This window comes from Nycticebus coucang, chromosome 11 (genome assembly GCF_027406575.1).
Source record: "Nycticebus coucang isolate mNycCou1 chromosome 11, mNycCou1.pri, whole genome shotgun sequence".
In the NCBI taxonomy this organism is placed as follows: Eukaryota; Metazoa; Chordata; class Mammalia; order Primates; family Lorisidae; genus Nycticebus; species Nycticebus coucang.
This window is the reverse complement of record NC_069790.1, coordinates 45,873,484-45,901,166: the sequence shown is the minus strand read 5'-3', so window position 1 is coordinate 45,901,166 and position 27,683 is coordinate 45,873,484. Positions and strand designations below refer to the sequence as shown.

Below are 27,683 nucleotides of genomic sequence, written 5' to 3'. Positions count from 1 at the left end.
TGGGATGGTAAGTACTGTGGGGAGATGAATGTGAATCCACCAATTAGCATTATTAATTCTTCCTCTCTCATTTAAGGTGGTTCTAGACCCTAATAAAAAGTCATTTAAACTTGCAACGTATGAGGCTATGACATCATCCTTCACTTAGCATTCTTTTTCTTTTTTTATTGTTGGGGATTCATTGAGGGTACAATAAGCCAGGTTACACTGATTGCATTTGTTAGGTAAAGTCCCTCTTGCAATCATGTCTTGCCCCCAGAAGGTGTGGCACGCTTAGCATTCTTTTCACTTATAAAAGTGATTAATTTGGACATTTGTCTTATTCAACTCCAAATAGGTGGATAATTTTAAAAATAATACTTATCCTTCTGATTAGAAAAGCAGTACATAAGTATTGTTAAAATACAAAGCACTTTATAGACACAATACAAAGCACCTATATTACCACCCCTGTATAGTCAGGATATTTCTGTACGGGGTCTTATTTTCCACGAGTCAAGCTTTAAATAGTCTTTTTTTTTCCCCCTAAACTCAATAATCTCATTTCATTAAATATTTTTCAAAAACCTGACTCCTAATTGCTGCATAACATTTCATTTATAGGTAGCCATAATTTATTTCACCTGTAATGTGTTTACTACATCTCTGATTACTGATATTTTTACATCCATGATTTTACTTATGATGTTTTAACATTCTCCTCCTTCGTCTCTCATTCACTGTGTATCTCTTACTATTTTTTAGAATAACTTCTAGAGAGTGAAATTACCCATCTAAGTATATGAAAATTATGTGCTGATATTTTCTTCAAACTTTAGTTTCATATGCCCACTAAAAAAAAAAAAACCAAAAAACAACAAAAATTTTCTTAAGATATTGGAAAATAAAATAAAATGAAATGAAACAACATAAAGCAAACCACCAACCAACCAACAACCATATGCAACTTTAATAAAATATATTTTGATAAATATCTAAAATATCTGCCTCAGCCTCACCTCCCTGGGTATTCTAAACTTGCAAAACCTTCTATATTGGCATGATAAAGCCATGACTCTATAAAAATGGAATATTACATAAGGGACTTGCAGGAGGCAATCCCAATGAAGCACTCAATGCATATTTAAACTTTTTTATGTGGTCACTTGGCCTTATGGGCAAGAAAGACAAAGAAATCACATTGAATTTATCAAAACCAAAAAATAAAATAAAGCTTTACTGCTTTGTTCAGCACTGTTAGCCTAGAAGAAAAGAGTAGGGGAGCACAAGAACAGATGTCCTGGCCTGGCTCTTTCAGAACTTCCTATCAAGGTATAATCATGAACCACTGTACTGCTTCACCAAGTTGGCCCTAAATATCTATTTCTCAACTACTCACTGTCTTCTGATCCACGTTTGATTCCCTTCTCCTGAATAAAAATTTCTGTTCTACCAACATAATATTTTGCATTTTTTATCTTAAATATTCAGCAATTGCAATTGCATTCCTATAATTATAATTAAAACTAATAGAGCTTCCATTTCCCATGTCGTAATTAATGTCAGCTTTTATTAGAGCACAATCATGTTGCCTTTTCCCCTACAAGCCTTCTTTTATTTTCACAACGTTTATGGTATATTGAATCAAGCAATAGAGAGTTCTAGCAGCCTTCTGAAAGGGTAACCTTTGGATCATAGATGCTGAGTTAACTGACTTAGAAAACGGTTTTTGCATTGTTTTTAAACCATGTATAAACTATTTCTCAATGTGCTGTTTGGTCAAGTTCAACAGGCAAAAAAGGAAATCAGTGAATCAGTGATAAATACATCTGATCACATAAAAGGTTATTTAAAATGCTCTCGGCAAGGCTGAAAGAATTAATTAACAATAAAACAATATATCTAGAAATCATACCCATTGATGTCAAATATAGATGTGTCAACTCAATTGCAGCAATTTGGTAGCCAGTAAAACATCTTTTGATACCCAGAGATTAATTTTTCATGGCCCTGGTTACACTGTTACTACATTTCCTTTATACCATATCCCAAAAATACATCTTTACCTTTCTACTATTTTACTTTTCAAGCCTATTGGCATTATCAAACCTAGAATTCAAAGGTGGTGTGCAATTTTGGCAATTTGAAATACATTTTAGAGGGAAGAAAGTCACATAAATTTAACAGCTTTTGTTTTACAAGTCATTTGTAAGATGTATGGCACACTCACAAAGGGTGCTCTACAGACCTTCAGAAAAAGATACTGGACTATGCTTTTTTTTTTTTTTTGAGACAGAGTCTCACTATGTCGCCCTGGGTAAAGTGCTGTCGCATCACAGCTCACAGCAACTTTCAAACTCTTGGGCTTAAGCAATTCTCTTGCCTCAGCCTTCCAAGGCTATTTTTTTGTTGCAGTTATCACTGGTGTTTTTAGCTGGCCGGGTTCAAACCCACCAGCCTTGGTGTATGTGGCCAGCGCCCTAATTACTGTTCTACCTTCTAGAAAATAAAGACACTTTCAAGTGCTAGGCTATGCAAGTGATTTGAAATGATTATTTAGGCTAGTTTATAGGATTTCCATATAACATTTCTTGAAACATGATGAATTTAAAAAACTGCAAAAAATTAAAATGTGGTTTGGAGAATTTGGGTAATATCACTTAACAGGATTTGAAATTTACGGAGAGAAATGTATTCTATCTATAATAAAATCTGTTATATTGCAAGTTCTTAATTAGGTATATCAATGGATGGGTATTAAAAGTTCACATTAAAACAAATATGGGACATTTCAAGATTGTTCCCAAATTATAGGCTCTGAGGCAAGAATTAATGTTTTAAATGATAAATCAACCAACAAACTGATAAATGTGTTTTCTCCTCCACATCTTTGAAAATATTCTGCATACCATGCTAACAAACAAACTGACAGTCCAGGTCAAATTTAGCAGTTGAGGAAATCTCCAAATTATTTATCCCTAGAATAAGACGGTATGGAGAGAGACAATGTCCAATCTTCGGATCCCAGCCCACTTCCCTTCCTGCCTCTCTAGCCTTCAATTCAACATTGTGGCTGACTACAGGGGACTCACAAGCTTGGGGGCACATCCAAGCTCCAGCGCTGTCGCTTGACAAACAGCTGCCCCTTGGCTTCCCATGGCCCCAGTGCTGTGTACAGACTCAGGAGCTGTGTGCCTTTAGAAAACACTGCCTGGGATGAACCTGGTCAGTGGACTCAACTGGATGGAGAAGTCACGAATCTTAGGGAGCTGGCATGCCTTCTGGAGGGTGAGGCATGCCTCAGGGGGCTCAGTCCCCTTCATCCTGTGAACTTCTTGCCCATTGAAGGAGAGTACAGTAAAAAGATGTCCAGAGGGAGACTTCTAAATTACGGGTCTCCCTCTTGCCAAGCTTTAACGGCAGTTCATAATAAAGCACATAGTTTTATTCAAGTTGAAAACTGAGACCTGGAGATAGTTCTCTTTATTCAAATGGATGGATATAAAAACCCAGCTGAGTTATTACTAGGAAACCAATTCTTCCTTCATAAAGAATGACCATAACTTTGTATCTGGGAAATGGTGCTCTTTTCAAATATCTCCATGTCTACAACCATCAGACCACAGCTACAATAATGTTTTTTTTCTTTCTTTATTATTAAATCATAGCTGTGTACATTAATGCGATCATGGGGCACCATACACTGGTTTTATAGACTGTTTGACACATTTTCATCACACTGGTTGACAAAGCCTTCTTGGCATTTTCTTAGTTATTGTGTTAAGACAATTATATTCTACATTTACTGAGTTTCACATGTATCCTTGAAAGATGCACCGCAGGTAGTACATGGTGCCCTTTTTATTAATATTAACTTTTATTTCATATATCTTTTCAAAATGTCTGAGATGTGTGAAAAGCAGATGTCCTGATTTCAAAGACTAGAGCAGGAAAATTTCAGTAGAGACCAGTTAAGTAATTCTTCTAAGGTCTTAAGGTTCAAATGTTGACAAAGTTTATGGTAACATTTGCCAAAGATTCTAAGCCCCCCTTCCTTTCAGGAAACCTCTTTCTCCCCTTTGACATACTACTTTGTACTACTCGCAAGTTCACTGAGACAAAGCTGGGCTCTGTGAACAGACTATACATTTGTATCTTGCTATTCTTCTTCAAATATGTGAGAGTTCATATTTATGAGCCTTTGGCATCTTTGCCACCAATAACTTTTTCTTTAAAAAGTTACAACAATAAGTGACTCAGTCCAGAAGAATATTATTTCTTGTAAACATTGTTATGAAATAGCACTGCAATAATAAAATAGAAAAAAAAAGGACAGAATCAAGAAAAAATTTCCAGTGCTTGGAAGCATAATTTTGTAAACTGAACCTTTTTTTGGACTGGTTGCATTTTCGATATGCCAACCTTTCATATGTGAAGTTTCATTGAAGGGATGCAATCAGAAAGACCTCACACACACACACCACAATGGTCAAGAGCCACCCAATCTGACACCACCACTATGCCAAGTGACAAGGGAAGTGAAAAGATGCCTTGTATGCGATTCCATCAAAGCATGAGCCTACCTGAGTCATATGCAAAATCTCTGGGTTCCTGTTTAATCATCAGAGGAGGGGGGAAGCTCTGGCTGGCTGCACCGCCAACCATGGTGTTGTGTTCATACACGGGGTCGTGGTACTCCTGCTTAAAGCCTTGTGGTGGGAAGGGAATGTTTGGCTCAGACATCTGGCGTTGGTACATAGGACGTCCTTCCCTTGGCATTGTTGGCAAAGGAGGAAAGGAATTACAAGGTTCAGAGAGCTGGCGGCGAAATCTAGGGAACAAGAGAGCGTGTTTCAGATGAAATGGTAAAATGGAATATTCTTTAAAATACTGGTTCAACTTTTCACTGGTTGGTGAATGAACACGATACCAGCTGATCCATAGTATAAATCCTTAATGAACACTGGATTTCTCTGTTCTAGGTCAGTAGCACTGTGTTTTTTTATCATATCATAATTTGCATTCCCTTCTCTTCAGTTCCTTCATGTGCCATTTCAATAGAGAAAGTTGTGTTGTGAGTATAGACAGAAGAGCAATGCACTATTCTGAGAAAATATATGCATCCTCTAAGGCTAAAATGCACAGGTGTTAGTCAATTGGATAACTGACACAACTTCCATATAAAAAGGGTCTTACATAATTATCTAGAAGAATAAGAGGGAAAACAGTCTGATCTCAAACTGCATCCTCTTTTGATTCTGTTATCAAACTGATCCACAAACAAAAAACATACCCAACAAAAACCTACTCACTGGTTTTCCTTCCATTACTATCGGTTACTGAGGAAGCAAGAGAGAAATGACTTTCTTTCCTCAAACTGGACAGACTTCTGACTTCTCAGCAAGGTCCTAATCAACATTGTGCTTTAGTGAGAAATAAAACTGGATATTGTAGAGTATCCAATAGGAGCTGGTTTTAAAAAGACCACTTTTTTACTGTCAAACAGTAACACCTATTATACTGGTTTCCAATAACCTCAAACAAAATATCAGATTGACAAAAATAAGCATAAATATACAGTTGACATCCCAAGATGAAAATAACATGTATGTGGTGCATTAGTTTGTGGCAAGCCATGCTGTTAGGTCATCAGGAAGTTCTGAGACCTTAGCGGATGGCTGGAGTGAGTCCTGGGCTCTGTTACTCTTGGTTATACTGTGTAACGATTAGCTGATCACATAACCTTCTGTTCTGTGTTTCTCAGCCATAATATCATTGACCCACCACAAAGACGTGGATTAATTAAAGATTTAAAAGTGCTCTAAAAATGCCCCAGGAGTGCTTAAAAATAACCTAACATTTCTATGAGCAAATATAAGACTATTAAACCCTCCCCCACTCCCACTAAAAGCATGCCTAAGACTTTAATTTGTAAAGTTAGCATTTAATTTCAGTAATATTAAATGAAAATCAGGTAAAAGCTAAAGAATGGCAAAGCAATTCCTTTGGCATTTCTAAGAATACTCCATGCTATGACTTAACTCTAAGCTCACTGGTGGTCACGAAAAGCGCTGAACTCCTACCTCCATACACCTGCAGAAAAGAAACTTAGAACGCAGAAACCGCGAGACCGTGAGGCTGACTGGCACTGCATTCATTTTCCTTCCCTTGCTTATTTCATTAGCCAAAAAAAGAAACAGAAATTATCATTAAGAACTGTCAAGGAGTGAATCAGAAAATTGTAACTTGAAGTTAAAATAAGAAACTGGTTCCCTTGTGAAGCCTTCAAAGGAAGTTAATAATACTTGTACTGCGAGCTTTGTAAGGGAATCAAGGCATTTGTTTTTACGAGTCGACCTGATTGCAGTGGGGACTTGCTGGGAACACGTATCTGTGAGGCACACACGCTCCCCAGGAAGCTGCATGCTTTTAGGTACCATTCTTGAGAGGCACTGACCAGTGGTGAAGAGAAAGTGTTTCAAGAAGCTTCTGGAAGAGAGTTAAAAGGTGAAGAGAGCCTGCTGATGGAACCGTTAGATAAACAGGGTGTAAATGTGGAAACACTGAGAAAAAGAGACGGAGCTCCTGCAAAGCAGGTGGAGGGCAAAGTGCCAATGGGCTGGTGCGAGGGGCAGAGTGAGACTGAGGAGAGGAAGTGGGGTGCAGGCCAGCTGGCCACCAAACAGTCCCAGAGTGAAGTGGGGTGCCTGGGCTGGAGGGGGCGTTCTGGGGAAAGGATCTGTTCCCAGAGCAAACATGCCATTTATAACCCAGGGACTGTCAGTTGTTGGCCAAAGCCCTCTAAGAAATCCTCCTCAGAAACATACGGCTTCAGAGATTTTCCTAGGATGGGCCAGCTGGTACTGTCCTCAAAACTCAGTTGGGGGCCAGTGGGAAAAGACCCCGAGCTTCCCTCTTGGAGTTCCGGGCCGGCTGTTCTCAGTCTCAGATATTTGACTTCAAGTAGAGAAACTAAAATGGACTTGGCTAGAGCATTTTAAGTTAGGTCACCTGAAAATAGGCACACTGCTTATTCAGCAGCCACCTTCCCTAAGAAACGGCTGGTCTGCACACCAGTCTCTAATTCTGGCGCTCATTTGAAGAGTGAGAGACTCAGTTATCAGGAACTCTGGCGAGTTACCAGAAGTGGACAAAATAAAACTTATTTTTTTTGTTCACACTCTTTTTTGCTTTTCGTCTTACACAATGTGCATCTGTTTAATGGCCCACCCTGCAAGTAAGAATTCTTTCATCTGTATTTACAAAACTGTTTACACAGATGCACAGACCATCAGACTCCAACAAAGTCTTACGTCCACAGGGTGAGGAGAAAAAGATAGTAGGGAGCATTTAATAACTACAACAGAAGAAGACTTACTGATGGGAACAGAGATGGGAAGATAGGCTTTCATCTCATCCCTTTATAGCAAAATGAGTTACTGAATTAGAGATTGAGTCTCATGAAAAATCCTATAAAAAGCGGATCTGACTGCTTCCTTGTTTTCAAGGAGTTGCCAGTGGCATATCTTCTGCTTTTCTCTGCTGATCTAGAAGATTCCTTTGGCTTGGTTATTTTTACAACGGTGTGTCAGAGCCAGCTTTCACTGGCTTATTGTTCAATTTGCAGGAATTATTCGAGCCATTGTTAAACACAGCCATTATGAAGAATTAAAGTATATAACTTCAAAATCAAAAAAATATTAAAAACTAAAGGCAATGAAACTCAAAACTCATCACTTCCTAATTATATTCCTACATTTCACTAATTGTGCTCTTGAGGTTACTCATGTTTACTGCATCTGAACGACAGAAATACTATCTGTGGTGCACCACTCCCTATCTCTTTCCAACTCCACGTTCAGGGGTGCCAGTGATAGTGCACAGTCAGCCATGGGGAGCACAGTATTTATATCATAAACTCTGCAGACGCTACAGATAAGCCCTTCTTTGTTTTCCTCCTATCCAGTCTGTTAAGCATTTATCAGCGCACCACTGGTGATATAGGAGTGCAAAGTAGAAGGAAGGAAGAGGAATGCTGTATATAAGCAACCTGCATTTTAAGTTGTATATTAAGGCACTATCTCAGTATCTCAAAAGATATTCCAATATTTTATTTAAATATGAATTTCTTCATCTCTAGGAGTCATGAATTACCCCCCACCACAGCATTCTCCTTCGCTCTATGTTCTAGCTGCATCTTGTTCCTTCCTAAATACAACTAATTCAGCCTCTACCTCTTTAACTATATATTCAGTGTCCAGGAGTCATGCGTCTACTGACATTAAATATTCATCACTTGCAAGCGATGGTAAATAGTTTTAATCAAGTAAGTTCTAGTCTGCAAAACTATGTACAGCTAAACCATTCAATCCAAGGTAAAGAACCTAATTCCATAAGCCACCTACTAAAATTAGGCTCCTAACTTTACAGAACAAGTACACACATATGCTCATAAAAATGGGATCATCTGATTTAAAGTTTAAGTGAAGCAATTTAATTCAGGCAAAGCAAAAGGGAAATGTTCAAATGTCAGTAGATAGATTAATTTTCCATTTTAGCAACCAATTTAAATGTTTATAAAGGAATGTTTATAAATGACCTTCTCTACGAATTATTAGTCAGTATAGACAGAGCAAGCTCTTTCTAAAAATATTTTGCACAGATGTGCAAAATTAGTATGGTCACCTTAAATCTACTATAGGTCTTCTGAATTGGTAATAGGAATTTCCTCCAAGAATGCTACAAAAAGTTTCTCCGACTGGTCTCTGCAGATTACCTGTGGTCCATGGGGAAGCTGCTCTCTGGTATGGACTGCGATGGGGGGAGGTGAGCGGGGAAGGCCCGCTCAGGTTTCGGAGTGTGAGTTGAGTTGGGAGATGCATGGTGTAGCGGCGACACTGGAGTACTGGATGGTGTGGGGGGGTTGGAGGGCCTCATTCCCACTTGTGGCTTCTGATCATAGGCACTACCAAGGGAACGAAAGAAAAGAGAACATCTGTTTCTTTGAAGCAACTAAAAAACAAAAGTTTCCAATTGAAGGAAAGAAAAAATATTTTAAGTTAATAAAAAGTTAAAACAGTACGTGTTCTTTCATTACAGAACATGTAAACTTCAAAATCATCATGCCTTTAAACAGAAAATAGGAAAATTAATATAAAATCTTATAATGGTGTAAATACAAAATGTGTATAATACGTATTCGAACAACTTAGTATAGGGAAACTTGTTCACTGTCAATGAAGGCAAATGGTATGATTTCTATCTATTCTTGATATATCTCTTTGAGAAAGTTGCATAGATTCTTCTTAAATCATTAGTGCTGACATTATAATTCTTCTGTATTACATAAAATTTTATAAGAAGAACTAACATCAGCTTTATAAGATGGAGACAATACCTAGCTTGCTTTTATTTGTGGTGGAATTTTAAGATGACAATGCTTTTACTTTATTTTCATTTTATTATATTGAATAAATGATGCTTGACATTAACTTCCTCACATGCAATAATGAAGACAAATGAGGTAAATTAAAATGTCTCTGATATATTTAATTATACTTTCTGGCAGTATAAAAATGAGTACAAAATAATGTTATTAAGAATAAAATCCTTTTAAAGTTTGACTTCTAAATACTGACAATTACAATGAACAAAACGAGTAAGGTTGATTTTATATTATGAATTTAAAGTACATTCGTATGTGTAGCTTTCAGAAATGTGATTTAATTTTTGTAATTTATAAAATATTTTACTAAAGCCAAATTTTATTTAAATTTCTGAACAATAGGACATTTCTAGGTGAAAAGGTTATATTTCCTTTTAAAATAAAAGGCACTGGCTCGGCGTCCGTACCACAGTGCTTATGGCGGCAGCCACACACACCTGGGTTGGCGGGTTCGAACCCCAGCCCGGGCCAGTTAAAAAAAAAACAATGACAACTGCAACAAAAAATAGCCGGGCAATGTGGTAGGTGCCTGTAGTCCCAGCTACTTGGGAAGCTGAGGCAAAAGAATCAATTAAGCCCAAGAGTTTGAGGTTACTGTGAGCTGTGACTCCACCGCACTCTACTGAGGGTGACATAGTGAGACTCTGTCTGAAAAAATATATAAAATAAAAAATAAAATAAAAAAGGATTTATCAGTATACATTTTTCCATTAAAAGGAAATACTTCTTTTTGAAGTGACATGCAAGAATTTATTATGTTACACCATCAATACAAGAGAACTATATCCAAGTACAAAGATATTTACATAAGTAAGAGTATATGCTGCCTAAGCCTCTTCTTGGTTTAAAGCAAGTCAAAAGTATTCATAAAAAGAACCTCAAATTTGGTTCTACCTATATTCTTTATCAATATAGCAGAAACTCTGTAAGTTGACCTCCCAAGGGACTGTAATAAACTGCTCAACATATGGAGGTGGTCAATAGAAAGAACCAGGCCTACTGCACTGATACATCCCTATGGCACATGGTTCATGTTTGTTCTATGAAAACTAGGTCAATGTAAGGTGGTGGTCAACGTAGGGAGGTGGTCATCTATGGAGGTTCTACTGTATGTCTGAATAAAAAACCACTTCTCTGTAAAATGGTTCATCTGACTCATTCCCATGAATGAAGGGAAAAAAACAATGCATTTTCTGTCCTATGTATTACGTTTTTTCCCCATGAAATGTTGTACTAAATTGTACTGCTTGTATAGAGATGGAAGGACCAGAATATATATCATACATTAATGTGGGAAGTATCGGTCCCCAAGAGAAACTCAAAATATTCAGACAATTCCTACACTGTTAATTTATGGATTGCAGATATGTGCTACAAAACAGTGTTGATTTTACAGTCACAATTCTGATCAATGATAAAACGCAATAACAGTTCTATATCAAAGTAATCCATTGACTAGAAATTCCTCGCTATGTTAAATAATTATCCTGTGGATACACTGTACTTGTAAGAAGAACATGCAAAAATAAAACCAAAATATAAAATAAAACTCGGATTGATCAACACTGTCTTATCTGAACTCAGCAGGCTTTAATAGCCTCTGTAAAAGATCTTTTTTTATATAAAAGCTTTGCAGTTTCAATTGAGCTAACTCATGATTTTAGGCTTTGGTGAAGCTCTTAGAAAAGCAAATACAAAAGTTTGCAAGAACAAATAGTAATAGAATAGAGGCTCCTTGGTCAGCTGTCACCATGGCACCTACTTTCATCTTGTGTATCTTGGACCAAGAGAGCGTGTGTAGCAAATGTAGGAGGAAACAGAAGACCCCTTTGGATTACAGCATACTATGAACCTGAACTGATGTAACTTATAAAACGGTGCAAATATTTGCAATCATTTTTATAAGTTTTCCAACTAATTCCTGTTACGAACTAAGTTTCTACTGTAACTGAGAGCAATAATATTTAATAGAGAGAGCCAACTTTTTCTTTATGCAATTAAAGGCCACTATAAAAAATAGCAGCATGCAATTTACTGCGAAGGGTTTTTAATGAACATATATCTTATCAAATTTTCTAACAAAGGAACGATGTACTTTTACTGTACCACCCTTTATTATCACCAGAAGAACAACTGGCTTTTTAATAGATAATAGCCTCTGCTGAGCCTTATGAAATTCTAGTTTTATTGCAATTGTGAACTCATCTTATAGATCATCTGCAAAGCCTGTCAGATAACTAATGTACTGCTTAGACCTGCCAAATGTTTCATTTTTTTCCCCCGACAAACTATCTAAAGTGCATAATGCATTCATTCTAATGGACCTTTCAAAAGCTGCTTGTGCCAAATAAGACCCCTTTTCAAACCCAACATGCATCGCTACAGTAGAAAAGCAGCTAACAATTTGGATGAAAATTATTGCATTAAAATGAGTCTAAAACTGTGTGATTGGATGGTAAATGGTTCTTTAGGGTTCTGCTAAATGCATTACCTAATTAGCTTGTTACATACGAAAAATGTAACTCATACAATATGACTTCAGATTTTATATCCTTCTGGACTTTTTGTTTCAATAAAAACCGCATTTTATACCCATACACCTGGTTGCTTTACCTGACATTGTACAGGCACTTTTCTCCATAACTGAATTTAAAGGGCTGTTCTTGACTGCAGGCAGAGCCGAGTTCTGAACATGGACTGTGGGGTTCTTTCTTGATTTTCAGTGGCAGGCCATGAAAAGCCACTAGAAGACAGAACAAAAATACCCACAAAAATTTAGTGCAGTTAGGAAGTAAACATATTAATTTTTGTTTTACTTCTCTCATATAAAATGTCACTAACATTTCATATTAACCTTCTATATGTAAGAAAAATCACATTCGATGCACGTCAGTGGTAGAAAAGTCCTTGAGAATCTTTGTATACTCTTTTTTTGCTTTGTAATACATGCATGCTTGAATTTTCTTGCATTACTTAAAAGTAAAATGAATCACTTGTAATTTGCTCAGCTGATATTAACAATGCTAAAAGCTCAGTTCAAGATAGTACGTTTTGAAAACATTTCAGAAAGATTTTCAATAATTAAAGCAGAAAAAATGCAACTGATTAACCAAGAACCAAAACTGAAAACCAGAATATTACTTTATGATTACTGAAAGGAAAATCAATTATGGTTTAAGGGAACGACACCTAGACTGTGATAAATAAAATTTAGGTGCAGGTCCAGAGGTAACTGATGATATTTTAAGCAAGAAACTGAGTATCTTTGAGGATTTTGCTCATCTATAAGATAGAGATCAGGCCGGGTGCGGGCGATTGTGTCCATAATCCTAGCACCTTGGGAGGCCAAGGCAGGAGGAGCCCTTGACACCAGGAGTTCAAGACTGATCTCAGCAATATAGCAAGACTCTGTCTCTGCAATAAATAAAAAAAAACAAAATTAGTTGTGCATGGTGCACCCCTGTACTTTCAGCTACACAGGAGGCTAAGGCAGGAGGAGCATTTGAACCAAGGAGTTTGAAGTTGCAGTGAGCTGTGATGATGCCACTGCACTCTAGCTTGGTGACAGAGTAAGTCCCTGTCTCCAAAATAAATAAACAGGCCCAGCCTGGTGGGTCACACCTATAATCCTAGCCCTCTGGGAGGTTGAGGTAGGAGGATTGCAGGAGTTCACGACCAGCCTGAGCAAGAGTGAGACCCTGTCTCTACTAAAAACAGAAAACTTAGCCAGACAATGTGGTGCTGCCTATAGCCCTAGCTACTTGAGACTATAGGCTGAGGAAGGAAGATCCCATGAACTCAGGACTTTGAGGCTGCTGTGAACTAAGCTGATGCCACAGAATTCTAGCCTGGGGCAATACAGTGAGACTCTGTCTCAAAATAAATGAATAGAATAGAATATTTAGAAATTATAGCAGGTGCCTACCTACTTACCAGAACTGTGAAGATGAAATATGTGAAGGTTGTTTGTCACATGTAATCCGCCATAAAACAATTATTAAATATCAAATGACATTTCTACTTATTTTCTGTGACTAATTATTATACTATTGTTCTATTTATTTATGTTTATTGTAACACAAAGGTGTTACAGTAAAATAGGAAGACTAGAAGAAAAATGTATATGGGGGATTCATAGATTTAAAACTAACAGATAAATCTCTATGTATTTTTTATTCTTCTATATGAAACTAAAAAAATACATATTAGATCCTATCAGAATAATCAAAGTGTCAATACAAATGGGAAACTGGTAAAAATAAAAGAAAGAAAAATAGGCATAAAAATGGGTTTTGTTTTTATGTCTTTATGTACAAGATCCACAAGTATAACTAATCAGAGATAAACAACAACAACAACAAAAAGATACACATGCTGGAGCTTTATTCCAGATCCTTTAAAAACGGTAATTAAAATAAAATATGTGAAGTCTGCATTATATAAAGATATGAAAAAAAACTTTATGATGCCATTCGATCTTGATTATGCCAAAACAGTATTATAAATTTGTATTAGCTTGAATGTCATATATAATTTTTAATATAAAATTTAATATCGTGAACTCCTAAGCTTCAGGAAAACAAATACTATTTGTTTCTTTATGAACAGTATTTTGATAGCAATATTCAAAGGCACCCAAGAGCCATATGAAATACCCTAGAAAACCAATTTGCCAAATATGCACACTTCACCTAAATCATAACCTAAAAATGCTTAAATCATAATAGAATAATTATACTGGTATGTTCTGTTTCAAAGTATTTTCTTAAAGTAATGTTTGTATGTGTGCATACATGCTCACTATGCCTATTTGCAGTAGAAAGAAAAAAGTGGAAACAAAATTAAATGTATCCCCAGGTTAGGAATGCTCACGTGCATTAACTTTACCCAATCAGAAGTTCATTATTTACTAAGTTCTCATAGAAAGGCTTAACAATCTCAAGAAACAATTATGAGAAATAATTTGGATTCTTCTTTGTACAAACCAACTATAAGAAGACAACTATGCAATAAATAAGACATCTAAAGATAGACCAGGTACTAGGGAGTTTATGAAGTCATTGTTAATTTTGTTGGATGCAATAATGGCTTGATAATGGTACAACAACAAAAGATTAATGTTAGAGATTCATGAAGTATTTACAGATAAATCATAAGATGTCTGGAATTTTCTGAAATATTCTAAAAAAAATTATGCATGTGGGTGAATGAATCAAATCAGAAAAAGGTGGAAAAATGGTAAAAAAGGGATCAGAGAGGCCCCAGAAAGACAATAACTCAAGTTATAACAGAAGGAATACCGAAACAAATAAAAAATCATTAATAATAATTCTGCAATATATACAGACATGTGCCTTTTTTATATTTTCAATAATAACTAGTTTTCCATGTAGAAACATTATATATTTGTGAAGAATTATTTCCACGTATTTCATATTTTGTGTTGCCATGTTAACTTTAATGATCTAATTATTAATGGTATATAATGGATATTTGTATATTGAAATAGAATAATGGTAAATAGGAAAAAGAAGAACTAGAAAAAAAAGTGATGGGAGGGTACGTGGGGGGTTTATTACATTATACTCTTTACATTTATTTAAAGCCCTAAACTTCCAGGATAAAAAGCTCTTAAAATGTAAAACAAACAAAAACCCCACAAAGAACGTAAAGCAGTATTCTATAAGAATATTCTTTCTTTATGAGAATGGTTGTGCGCATTCTACATCTTATAGTAACTAGCAACAAATGCTCAATGACACAAACTTTGCATTAACCATGCTTTGTTGCTTTTTTAAACAGATTGTTTTAATTACAGCAGAACCTCTGTAAATTGACTGTCCAAGGGATTATAACAAACTGGTCAACATATGGAGGTGGTCATCATAAAGAAGTCGGCCTACCATACTGATAAAATACCTGTGGTGCCTGTCTGACCTATGAAAATCATGTCAACTTATGGAGGTGGTCAATGTAGGAAGCTGGTTAACTATGAAGGTTCTACTGAACTTACCGCATATTTGAACATATATAACGAAAAGTATTTATCCAAGTTTTAGCACTTTGTATTTGTATTAAGTATCTGGTTTTACATTTTCTTAAGGAAAAGTAGCAGCAACATATAAGCCATTCAAGTGAAGTAAAAAGGGGCATTATACCTGAGTAATCTGATTGAATTTATATGAATAAAAATTATTAAGACCTTGGTAGTTTATAAAATATGCAGTATAAAGTAAAGTTTATACTTATCAAAATGTCAGGCATACTATGTATTTGAGACTATTATGTTTAATATTAGTATATTTTAACTCTTGGAGACTGTGACATAGGAAGAGATTTATAAACAGAATGTAAGAAGCACTCAGCATGAAAGAAAAAAATTAACAAATTGGGCTTCATAGAAATTAGGAACTACTCTTTTTTCCAAAGACACCATTAAAAGAGGGCAAAGTCACAAGCTACAAGTTGTTTGCAATAGAAGATTTTGAAAAAGAGTTCCTATGTAACATATTAGAATTGCTACAAATCAATAAGATAAGACAAATGACCATTTTAAAATGGGCAAAAGGCAGGCAGTTCATAAAAGAGCTTATGCAAACAACAAATGGCAAAACAACAAATGAACATCAACAATAAAAATATAAGAAAAGGTCTTCAAAATCTTTACTCATCAGGAATTTGCAAGTAAAACCATGTGAAATTACCACTGTATACCCATCAGGATGATCCAGCTGCAAAAGACTAACATTACCAAGTTTTGGTGAAGACATAAAGCAATGGGAACTTTTATACATGTCATTGAGAATATGAATAATTATATTCACTTTGGAAAACTTTTTGGCAACATCTACTAAAGCAACATAAGTCTACCCTATGATCTATTAGTTACACCTTTAGGTATATATCCAAGAAAAAGGTGTGCATATGTTCACCAAAACGTGTGAAAATGTTTAAAGCAAGAACTGGAAAAACTCAACTACTCATCAGTGGGAGAATGAACAAACAAAGGATGGTATACCCATACAACGAAGTGAATAAAATACAGGAATAACAAGGGCCAAATTACCTACTGACACACACAAAAATATATATGATCTCACAGGTACAAAGTTGAGTAAAAGAAGCCCAACACAAAAAGTATGCAGTGCAAGATTTTCAAGAACAGACAAAATTAACTGAGAGTGAAAGAATCTCCGTCTGTTGGTAGATGGGTGTGTTATTGACTAGGAAAAGGCAACAGAAACCGTCTCATGCTGGAAATGATTTATGTCTGCTCTAGGTGGTGGTTCTATGGATATATACTTATGCAAAATTCATCAAGCCATGCAGTTCAGATTTCTGCATTATAATGAATATATAATAAAAAAGTTAAAAGAAATCTGAGAGGCATCAGTGAAATCTATACAAGTTAAGATATCTGAAAATTCTGGTCAAGCAGACATCTGAGAACGTGCTTCAACTTCACAGGGGAAATTATTTAGGGGACAAAAAATTTAGTTTATTGGAGGACAAAGTGCTATCAGAGGCAAGCTAACTCTTTAAACACAAGAGCCCCAAACCCAGCTCACCATTCAATTCCCCAGGGAGTTTTCGAAAAAACATGGACGCCCAGACCCCATTTATTACTGGTTGAATTATGTCCCCCTCACATTCATATGTTGAATGAAGTACAGGCACCTTGGTATCTGACCTTATTTGGAAGATTTGTTAAATCGACATAGGTCATTAAGTGGGGTACTAATTTAATATGATTGGTGCCCTGATTAAAAGTGGAAATTGGAATATAGAGACATGCACACAGGGAGACTGTCATGGGAAGATGAAGTCAGAGCTAAAGGTAAAGCTTCTATAAGCCAAGCAATGTTACAGATTATCAGAAAACCCCCAGAATTCTTGGGAGAGACAAGGAATACATTTTCTCACACGGTCCTGGGAACACTGCTGGCACCTCACAGTGGGCTTCTAGCCTCCAGAATTATCGGACAAAAAATGTCGGCTGTGTAAGCCACCCACTTTGTGGTACTTTGTTACAGCAGCCCTAACAAACCAAGATATCACTTGCAGAAATTTTGATGTATTAAGGCTGGGACGCATGAGGATTCTACAGCATGTAATAATTTCTAGGTGATTCTCATACTTGGGCAAATTTTGAGTCCATTGTGATGCCTGGGTTTGGCAATACCTGGATCCAGTGTGTTCAAATAGATCCGGTACTTGAAAGACTTCTTTAAAAACACCTAACAATGTCATCTTTTTGCCTAAAAGACTTCTTTAAAAACATCTAACAACATCATCTTTTTGTCATCTTAGATGCCAACATCGCAGATTCTTAGAGCAGTACAGAGTGCCCCTCCTCTCTCTGTAACGTGTTCCATGTGTGTGGGCCTCTTATCCATCATGAGCTCTTGAAAGTGGTATTTTCTAATCACAAGCCAAATATGTAATCTAATGAATCTAAGCTGGCAAGGACTTTTTTTTTTTATTTGCTGCATGTGAGAAAAAAAGAGAAAGCCAACCAAAAGGTATTCAACTTTTCACACAAGAACCACAGGCTACATTTGTGATTGTCCTCATTTAACTTTCTTACTTCCTAGACATTCTATTTTATAAAAAAAAAAAAAAAGACTTTTCTTCTTTTCTTTTTTAATCTTAAATAAGGGTAGTACAGAGATCCCCTCGGAGGGGGCTGAGTTGAAAGCACGTTGGGTATTCCGTCTCAGGGCTGAGAGTGTGAGTCTTCTAACAGGCGGTTTTCCAGTTCATTGGCACGGACACAGTGAAAGCAGCACATTCATTTTGTGCAATTTGCTTTACCTTCCCACATGGAGTTGGTGCATGTAAAAGGCTGTTAAGTACTAAATTATTCCTTATCAAATCACCATCATCTGGAGTCATGATCAACACTAATTAAATTACTTTTGCTGAACACGGCTCCAGCCTGCTGCCGAGGCTGCTAGGTACGTTTCCTTTCACTTACATACAGTCCTCGCTGGGTCTGGAACAGAGAACTACAGGCATCTGCATGGTTTGTAGTTTTAATTAAAGTGAATCTTTCTTTCTTCAAGTGTATCAAATCAAGTGAGTTAACTCCTTCATTTCATTTGCAAAGAAGTGATAGCTCAAAATGTTATTACATCCCCAATCCTTCACTCCAGACCGTTCAGATAAATGATCTATAAACTATGCAGTCTTCCTCAGGCATTTCTTAAACACATTTTCCATGGAAACTTTTATGATCCATGACTCCTCCAGACAATCAGTCGTGGGGGAGGAAAGGCAGAAAGCACACTCAAGAGATGTGTCTTGCATTTTTCCTTTGATGGAAACTTGACCTTTAAAACCACATCTTAAGGCTGACTAATGATGACTGAGTTCTTCTAATAGTTAAATTTAAGAGTTCCAAAATACCAGGACTTAAAAAAAAATGCACTTACAAAATAAACTTAACCACTTCTTAATCCCAAAGTTTACTTGAGGTTATGGTATTCACCCTGAAGTGTCTGTTAAATCAGTAACTGTTTTCATTTTAGAACTATGAACTATGACATATCATCTTGCTTCCATTTTTTTGCCACCTACATTTTAGAAAAGGGACACAGTCTTGTCATCATCATTCTACTATACCATGGAAATGCCCTCAGCTTTCCAAGAACAATAATACTTATATACAACCCTTCTTTGTTTGAGGGTAAATACAGAATATAAAGTCACAAGAGAATACCTGAAATATAGATGAAGATAATGAATTTAAAATTTGCTCATAGGGGAATAATTTCAAAACAATCATGACAGTGGAGCATTATTTGTGTCCTTAAATTAAAAACAGATCCTGTTTATTATTAATGTAACTGACAGAATAATGTTAGTCCAGAGAATGAACAATGAAATCTATATGCCATATATGTTTTTGTTTCTATTTCTACAAAGAAGATTATATCTTGTGAATTTTAAAAACATGTTTAACTGTAGGTACCAACTGAACAAACTCTGGTTAAGTTTGAAATCCTAACAGAAAACACTAACTATAATGCTTTTTTAAATAACACTCTCAAATTTACACAGTTATCTTACGTTTTTTGAGGAGTCATTACAGTCTTTAGAGTCTCACTATTCAAAACAAGAACATATAGTATTATTCCCATTTTATAGATTTTTTTTAATGGCATAAAGACGGGAAGAGTCATGTCTAACTAAAGACTAACACAAAATTATAACAGTTGAAGAATTAGAGCCCTGCGGTTTTGATTGTATGTAACTCTTGAACCAAGGAGGGTATAATTCAAATTTATTTACATGCACACACTGATGATTTCCTTCATGCATGAGCACCACTATAACATTTATGAAATATTTCATCATCCATTCATTCCTTCAGGAATTAATTCATTGATTTTTTCATTAATTCATCTGTTACACAACAGATACCATACCAGATCCTGAGAGTGAGGGAATGTGGGGTCGTGGAATGAAGATGAATAGCAAGACACAGTGTTGCCATCCAGGCTCATCCAAGTCCAATTAGAGCTTTACTCAGGCTTTTTAAAATTCCCTAATAAAGATACTTGCCAGTATTTTTAAGGTTTGATTCATTCTAGTATGTCAAAACACATGCACTTACATCCATGACCTTAGCAATATATTCTTAGCACTTGCATCAAAGCAAAACTCTTCTCAGAGAATATGTGCCTGCTTTTAGGCATTCTTCTTTCTTTTGATTTATTAGTGTGACCAGATTCACACCACTCATATTCCACTGAAGGAAAAATTGTTGCTATCCAACATCCAAAGCTTCCCCTACACACTGATAGCCAAAATGTCACAAGTGAGGGAAAGGTCTCCTGTATGTGGACCAGGAATATAAATACAATGAGAAGTTCTCTGGCCTCTGACCTTTCACTCTGTTTTCCTCCCAACTCTCATCATTAAGGGTGAAATAGAGTAGCAATTTCTGTTAGTATAATATAAAACAAATACCCTGGGAAGAGAAACACAAAATATTTTTAATTCTTCTCTAAACGGAACCATGTCCTTGAATCATAGCTGTACTTCTGGAGGGAACCCAGCTAGGAATACAGAGCCCTGATGGTATCCGTACTTTAACGTTGAGATTTTGGGTCTGTTCAAAAATTCTGTTCAGAATAATCTTCTGCATGTTATTCTAGAACAAGGCCTGGCAAATTACAGCCCACGTACCAAATCCAAACTACCGCCTGTTTTTGTAAATGAAATTTTAGTAGAATATTCACTCACCCATTCATTTAGATATAATCTAGGGCTACTGTGAGCTACAAGGGCCAAACTGAGTCCTGCCATAGACCATACGTAAGTCTCACAACACGTAAAATATTTACCAGCTGAGCTTTTAGAGAGAAAAATGTATTGCTGTCTGCTCCACAATATAGTCTATAATGAAAAAAAGGAAAAAGAAAACATGACAGAACCTGGATGAAACAGTGACACTTGTAAGAGACAGCTAAACTAATCAACAAAGGACACTTCATTTTAATCTTTTAACTCTTGTTTCCTCGGCCTCTCAAAATTCAATGTGTGCTGCCTTCTGTAGCCAATTCTACAAGGGTATACACAAACTAGCTGATAAAAAATGATACAAATTAAGACTCTAAAAAACTACAAAAGTATGTGCTCTGAGGAATTCCAAGGCATTTGCTTAGGCCAGAGTGATGTATAACACAGAGAATTTTTTATACTTGTCTAAAAACTGTAACTAAAAAAGTGAAATAAATCATGCTTTGGGACACCAAAGTGCTTAGAAAAAAAATTTTAAAAAATTCACTTGGCTACAGCAGCAATTAAAAAAAAAATCCCTGTTAAAAGGTAAAGAAATGGTGTACATAAATTAGATTATTTAAGACCAGATACCAGCATGGCATGAAAAATGCATGCAGCCTTTTATACAAATACATGTAGTTAGGAATACACTCAGTAGATGAAAAGCATTCACTGTAAGTTAATATCACTTCAATTTCAGGCGATAAATGGATGGCAGTGACCTCAATTAGTGCTCAGTTAAATACCAGAAGCAAAGGGGAAGGCGTGTATACAAATAAAGACCACAGGGTCACATGCTTTGTAAATCCATCTTCCAAGATACAGAAAAGCAGAGGGCACTTCAGCTGCAACTGAGCCTCTCAAAGATTCCTTTCTACCTCATCTACCTCTGACCAGCCCTCCCCATCCCCACCGTATACACACACCAACATCCATTACTAAAGGGCCGAGTCTCAGCCAGCAGCAGAGTGCCTTTATGGGGCCATTAAACCATTTCTCTTGTTTACAGTGCCTGAAGAAAGATGTGAATTATGTCTGTGACAAAACAAGTGATAACATTTCTAAACTGCTATCAAAATGCAAACTGAAACACATTTAAGGACAGGGACCCTGATTCTAGGTTTCATGATTTCTCATTATTTGCAGCATCTGAAAATACATTCCCCTATAATAGTTCTGAGACAGGAATTTAGACCATAGCACAGCAAGTCGATATTTATTTTTTTCTTAAATAATATTCTTTAAGTAAAGCAGCTATTAAAAAAAAATAAAAAACACAACTACGTTTTTAAAGAAACGGTATCAGTTTACAGAGACCCCATACCTAGCTTGCCCAGGGAAGTTATTCTGGCAACACGTTAAGATGTCAGTTAGTAGCAATGAAAGACGAAGCAAGGTAGGCTCTTGCCCCTGCTGACTCGTCTCTAATGTCTGAATTGAAGCAGACATTAGATTTGGTCATGTTTTCGGGCTTGAGCCCGTGTTTGTTTTAGCTTCAGAAACTTTTGTACTGAAGGCTCAATGTGTAAAGCAGATAAAGTGGTTTTATGGAGAAAGGCAAAGTCATTCGAATGTTCCCACCTGCTCCCTGAAGGAGATGCTTAGCACTTGCAAGGGACTCGCAGAAAAGTTGAAAAACCAGGCCTGAGTGGCAGAGAAGAGACTCATTTCTCAGGAGAGAATGTCAGAAGAGATTGTTTTCTGAGGACAGGGAGTTGGGGATGGCGGGGAGTGAATACCAAACTCTTACTAGTCACAACCTTTGCATAGTCTGTTGCAAAGATTCCTACATGGTCTTGCTATTCAAGGGGTGTCCTTGAATAAAGAAGGGCTTGCAGTTTTTAAAAAGTCCAGAAGTTTCTACAGACCTGGAAAACAGTGCTGAGGACAGAGCTGAAATCAGAAGCGGAGATCATTCTGATGGCTGCAGCAGCACCACGAGGCAAAAGCAAACTGAAATTCAAGTTTGTCTCATGCAAAACACCAGGGTAACATCTTACCAGACAGATCAGAAGGGGTAATTGTTGTGGGTTTGGGTCTGTCTTTCCTCTCTTCTCAGAATAGCAGGAATACCAAGATGTGGCCAACTCGCCCTCTCTAAAGGTCTCTTTTCCTCCAGTCCCAAGGATCTAAATCAGAGGCCCCCAACATTTCCGTTCCATTCGCAGAATACTTTCAAATAATTTCAGTTATCTGGGAGCACTTAACAATCAGCTTCAAAATCTTTTTTTTTTTTTTTTTCTGATTTAAAGACACAAAATTCTGGCCTCACTGGTGAAAACAAACAAGCAAAAAACAAAATCCAGAAACAATGGGTCCACTTTCCAGCCAGAAAAACAAGACAGCAGCTGGATGAGCCACTATCAGCTGCCCTTTGGCCTGGACCTGTTTTCCTATCTGCCACAGTCCCCACCAACCACTCCCCATGTCATTTGCGCTAAATTCACTTCACTCACTTATCCACTTGGCGTATGAGCATCCCAGCCCTTATCTAACACATAGCTAAGAACTCACCAGCGACCGTGTGTCCACGTGTGGATGAGAATGTGCGCGTCACTCACACACATGCATCACCTCTAGTTGGCAAAAATAAATACTAAAAAACTCATGCCACACTCATGGGTTAGATCTTCAAGTACTCAGTCTCAGGCAATAAGACAGAGTGGCAAAGTTAGCAGGTACTTAAATATGTCCTGTTACAAATCTTGCTGCTGTCACTTGAAAGCTGTAAACCCGGGTAAACCACTTAGCCTCTCTGTGCTTTGGTTTCTCCAGGTCTAAAGCAGGATGATAATGGCACTTGCCCAGTGGAGTTGCTGAGAGGAGGCTCTCTGGGTGAAGTGTAAAGTGAGTCCTCCCTAAAGTGAGCTGCTGGTGGTGTTATTACTCAGACACAGAGCCATCAGGCACGACAGCAGGACAGTGGGAGGAGAACACACAAAAGTCCCAGACAGACGAAAGCAGAGCTATTAAGACGTAGAGGCTGAATCTTGGTTTTGCCGCTTACTAACCAACAGGACTTCCTGTGAGCTAGGTGAGGTCCACGTTACTCCGTTTCCCCCTTTGTAATATGGAGATTATCACAGACTTTTCTCGTGGGATGTATGTAAGAATTTAATGAGATAATACATACAAGAACTTACAACAGTACCAGGCACATATGGTAAGTAACCCAGTAAATGTTTATTATTACTGTTATTACTCCGACCACTTTTTTATACAGAAGACCACATGACTTGTAGTAGAAACAAAGCTTCTGGCCCTCAGATGTTTCTGCACTACTTTTTTTCTATTTCAACTGTTTCCAGTTTCTCTTTGTTATCAGTCAACTACACACTAACAGCTATCTATCTATCTATCTATCTATCTATATTAAACGCTATATATAACACTAACAGCTGTCTATCTATCTATCTATCTATCTACCTATCTATCTATCTATATTAAACGCTATATATAGAGAGAGAGAGAGAACATGGAGAAAAACTCACTAGGGTAAGATATCCTGACAGAAGGCAAAAACAAACAGTATGACCTGATAGAATGTGATTAGGAGTCAAGTAATCTACTAGCTGTGTGACATGGGGCAAATGGTGTGACCTCTCTGGGCACACCTCTCTGGGTTCCTGATCTGCAAACTGAAAGCATTAGACCAAGTGATCTTTTTCAATAGATCTAAAATGCAATGCCTGGGTGTAAGTACCTGCTTACTGATGTAAGAGAGAAGAGAAAAATGATAAAGATCTGATGCCAGAATTCCATGAGCATTTAACATTCTCAGGCCACTTAGTAATAGGGACAGAGAGTGTTACACTGCCTCAGTGATATTCATGATGATGACCCTTAATCATCATGAAAAAGCAACACTGGGGATGAATACTGTATTTAAGAAAGGAGGGCAAAGAATGCACATTACAAAGAGGCACATGTAAAACAGTTAACACTTTAAAAACCTGATGCTTTAAAACCTGATTACACAGACCACCTGTTTTTCAGGGGATGTAGGCAGGTGAAGTGTTCTTATATCAGGAAAACGAAATGCAGAATCAAAAGGCAACGTTATATTCCTAATTTTAAAAGCATCACAAGCATCGTTAACTGAAAAATAAAGAGACAAATGCGGAAATGTGCTGATTCATGCCTCTAAATTTTAAAACTCAAACTCCATATAATGATACTTCAGTATTAGTCCTACTAAAGGATCCTGATCTTCACCGTCTAACTGCCAGAAGAAAGTGCCCTGAGAGGAAACTGGTTCTTCCATCTGGAAAAGGATAAGAACAGGGAAAGGAAGATCTAATGTATGAACAATCCAAATCTAATCAGTTTTGCATTTTTGCATTGGCTTCAAATCAGATCTTCCTACCCCTACTGGTCCAGTAGATGGAAAGCAGCACGACACTTTTTTTTTGGAAACAAATGCTGCACAGTGAGCCCAAACATACAGAACTTCACATCCAACTGGCAGGAACGAAACTGAACAAGCTGCGGCTATTTGAGAAACAGATCTAATACATTGAAATGAAGTTCCTGAATCGAGATGCCCATCCAAATCCTCACCTCTCAAACCTGCTCTACTTAATCCATCACCTAATTATGACCTTTATGGATATGGAAAACACCTCTGCTACAGAAATAGTCCACTCAGCTTTCAGATGAATACTCTTTAAGCTCTGCAAAGTTTTAAAACTAAAGATTACTTCTCTGTCTAACAATTCTGCAATTTCTTTCAAATCATGGGCAACATGTATTTGGAAAAGACTGGGCAGGGTCTGTTATTCCAGGCTGAGCAGGCCCTGGAAGATCCCAGTGCTTCCTGGGGTTTCTCAGGCCAGTGAGAAGTTCTGAGGAATGTCACGGCAGATGGGCCTACAGAATGTCCAGACACCAAAGGTGCTCTGCCCTGGCCACTGAGTGGCTGTGCAGACAGGTTCCTCCCCCAAGCACACGTAAATGGTGGACTTCCTTCCACCCTGAATACCCCGCCTCCTTCAGCGCTCCAGAACAAATCCCACAGTGCTATTCTTTGCACACAAACGGTGTAAATCTCTAATAAACAGCTAAAAAAAGAGTACTAGATACATCCTTTGATACAGTGTTACAGAAAAAGAAAGCAGACCATAAAACAGAGAACAGTGGATGCCGGCAGTAGCATCTAGAAATATCTTTTTTTTTCTTTCTTTCTTTTTGAGACAAGAATCTCACTCAATACCCCTGTGTAGAGTGCCATGTCCTCATGACTCACAGCAACCTTAACCTCTTGAGCTCATGTGATCCTCTTGTCTCAGCCTCCTAAGTAGCTGGGATTACAGGTGCCTGCCATCACACCCAGGTAGTTTTTCTATTTTTTGAAGAGATGGGGTCTTGCTCTTGCTCAGGCTGGTCTTGAATTCCTGAGCTCATGCAGTCTATCTGCCTCAGTCTCCTTGAGGGCAAGGATTACTGGCGTGAGCTATCATGCCCAGCCTTAAAGATATCTTTTTTAAAAGTGATAAACGTGATCTTTGATTTTCTTTCTTTCTTTCTTTATTTGTAGAGACAGAGTCTTACTGTACCGCCCTCGGGTAGAGTGCCGTGGCGTCACACGGCTCACAGCAACCTCTAACTCTTGGGCTTACGTGATTCTCTTGCCTCAGCCTCCCGAGCAGCTGGAACTACAGGCGCCTGCCACAACACCCGGCTATTTTTTTTGTTGTTGTTGCAGTTTGGCTGGGCTTGAACCTGCCACCCTCGGCGGCATATGGGGCCGGCGCCCTACTCACTGAGCCACAGGCGCCACCCCTGATTTTCTTTTCTTTTTTTTTTTTTTCATTAAATCACAAACAGAAGCTCCAACCTAAAATTTTACATTAATCACTTTAACTATGGGCCATAGTAATATATGAAACAAAATTAAGATGATATTGGATTGCCACAGAAGACTACCAATTACTAATATACCTGTCATTGCTTTGGCATAATAATTACTGGAAAGATGTTTCTAAGATTTGTAAGTTTTATTTGCTAAGAATAAGTAGTGAAATCAATATATGATGAAATAAAATATAACCAAACCATTTCCTCCAGCAGTATTTTAAATGCAATAAAATTAGTAATTAGTGATGCAAACACTTGCTTAAATGAGTTTATTACTGGGGCCCTTAGGACTAAAGCAGTTTAATTTCAAATTTAGAATTCAACTCACATGCAATAGCATGATTTACAATCTCCAAAAAAGACCAGAGATAAGAGAAATAGTGCCTGGCGAATGGAGTGGGGAAGAGACTACCACTAAGGCAACTAAAACTCAAAATCCATACACTACACTCATAAGTCCAGCAAAATTCCATTATTACTCCATTTCTTCCAGTGTTTGTGTACTATCGGTTTTAATATTTACCCCTTAGGAAGGATCTTTCAATAAGAATTTGGTGAAAACTGACTGCTTGAAAAATTCTATTTTCTTTTGAGTTACTGAATCTTCACTTTTAATTTATAATTTCACAGTTTTCTTCCAGTCAGTATGTGAAAAGAACCTGTGATCTGCACGGTTTGAAAGTGACCAAGTGAGCACGTAAATGACATGTTAGGTAGCAACCTCAAATGCTTCAAGTACACCTGCGGCAGTCTGAAGTCACCCTACTGAAGACAGGATTGAGATCAGTTCAGATGTTCCTAGTCACTTGGCTCCTTGTTAAAAAAAAAAAAGAAAGAAAGAAAAGAAAAAGAAAGAAAAATCAGTAGACAATCAAAGCTGAAAATATGTTCTGAATACCAGAGCTAGGAAAGAGTCTGCCCAAAAAAAGAAAGCCAGCTGGCTAGGACCAAAAAAAGTACCTTTCAGCAAATGCCAATAAAACTTTACAGGCTGCCAAAATAACAAAGATATAGTAATTACAAAGGAAACTTTGCAATTTTCCTGACAATAAACACCTTCTTAAAAAGAAATTATCTGTCACCTGACCTCAATCGTTACAGCTGTTAAGACTAG

General features: G+C 37.1%; 1 protein-coding gene across 4 annotated transcripts in view; it reads right to left on the bottom strand.

Annotated features, from left to right (window-relative positions):
- Positions 1-27,683, bottom strand: part of ETV1 (ETS variant transcription factor 1) — a 97,710-nt gene that overhangs the window by 36,705 nt on the left and 33,322 nt on the right. For all 4 annotated transcript variants that reach the window (XM_053609556.1, XM_053609555.1, XM_053609557.1 and 1 more), the window contains 3 exons: positions 12,038-12,167; positions 8,756-8,944; positions 4,563-4,810 (listed from right to left, as the gene is read on the bottom strand). In XM_053609556.1, the coding sequence (XP_053465531.1) occupies positions 4,563-4,810; positions 8,756-8,944; positions 12,038-12,167 (567 nt within the window). The remainder of the gene's footprint in view (positions 1-4,562; positions 4,811-8,755; positions 8,945-12,037; positions 12,168-27,683) is intronic.